Genomic DNA, 403 nt, shown 5'->3' on the forward strand with positions numbered 1-403 from the left:
CTCACAAAACTCCTAAAGCATTTGTTATAAAAAAGTGAACGACATTCTTTATATTCTCTAATTCCAGGTGAAGTGAGCAATGAACTTTGGCTTTATAACACAACCCTCGATGAGTGGCGCCTCCTGAAGGGGCAGGAAGGAGACCCAGCAGACTCCAACCAGAGTGGTGATGGTCCGCCTGGTCTAATGTATGCCACACTGACCCTGGTTGATAATCAGTGGATTTACTTGTTTGGAGGCAGCTTGGAACATGGAGAGTTTTCCAGCCGAATGTATCGCATCAACTTAGGAGGAGACAGAGTTTGGGAAAGGGTAAGTTACGGTTTTGAAAATTTGTGTTTATTGTACGCCCACACACCCATATATAGTCAACTACCTAATCACTTAACCACCAATGGGTGTG

General features: G+C 44.2%; 1 protein-coding gene across 1 annotated transcript in view; it reads left to right on the plus strand.

Moving 5' to 3' along the window:
- LOC119586148 (multiple epidermal growth factor-like domains protein 8) overlaps positions 1-403 on the plus strand; it is a gene marked incomplete in the record, with an annotated part of 25,388 nt that overhangs the window by 6,348 nt on the left and 18,637 nt on the right. Inside the window, 1 exon segment of the mRNA XM_037934841.1 lies at positions 68-312. Within this exon segment, the coding sequence (XP_037790769.1) occupies positions 68-312 (245 nt within the window).

The sequence above is a fragment of the Penaeus monodon genome, chromosome 21 (assembly GCF_015228065.2).
Source record: "Penaeus monodon isolate SGIC_2016 chromosome 21, NSTDA_Pmon_1, whole genome shotgun sequence".
Lineage (NCBI taxonomy): Eukaryota > Metazoa > Arthropoda > Malacostraca > Decapoda > Penaeidae > Penaeus > Penaeus monodon.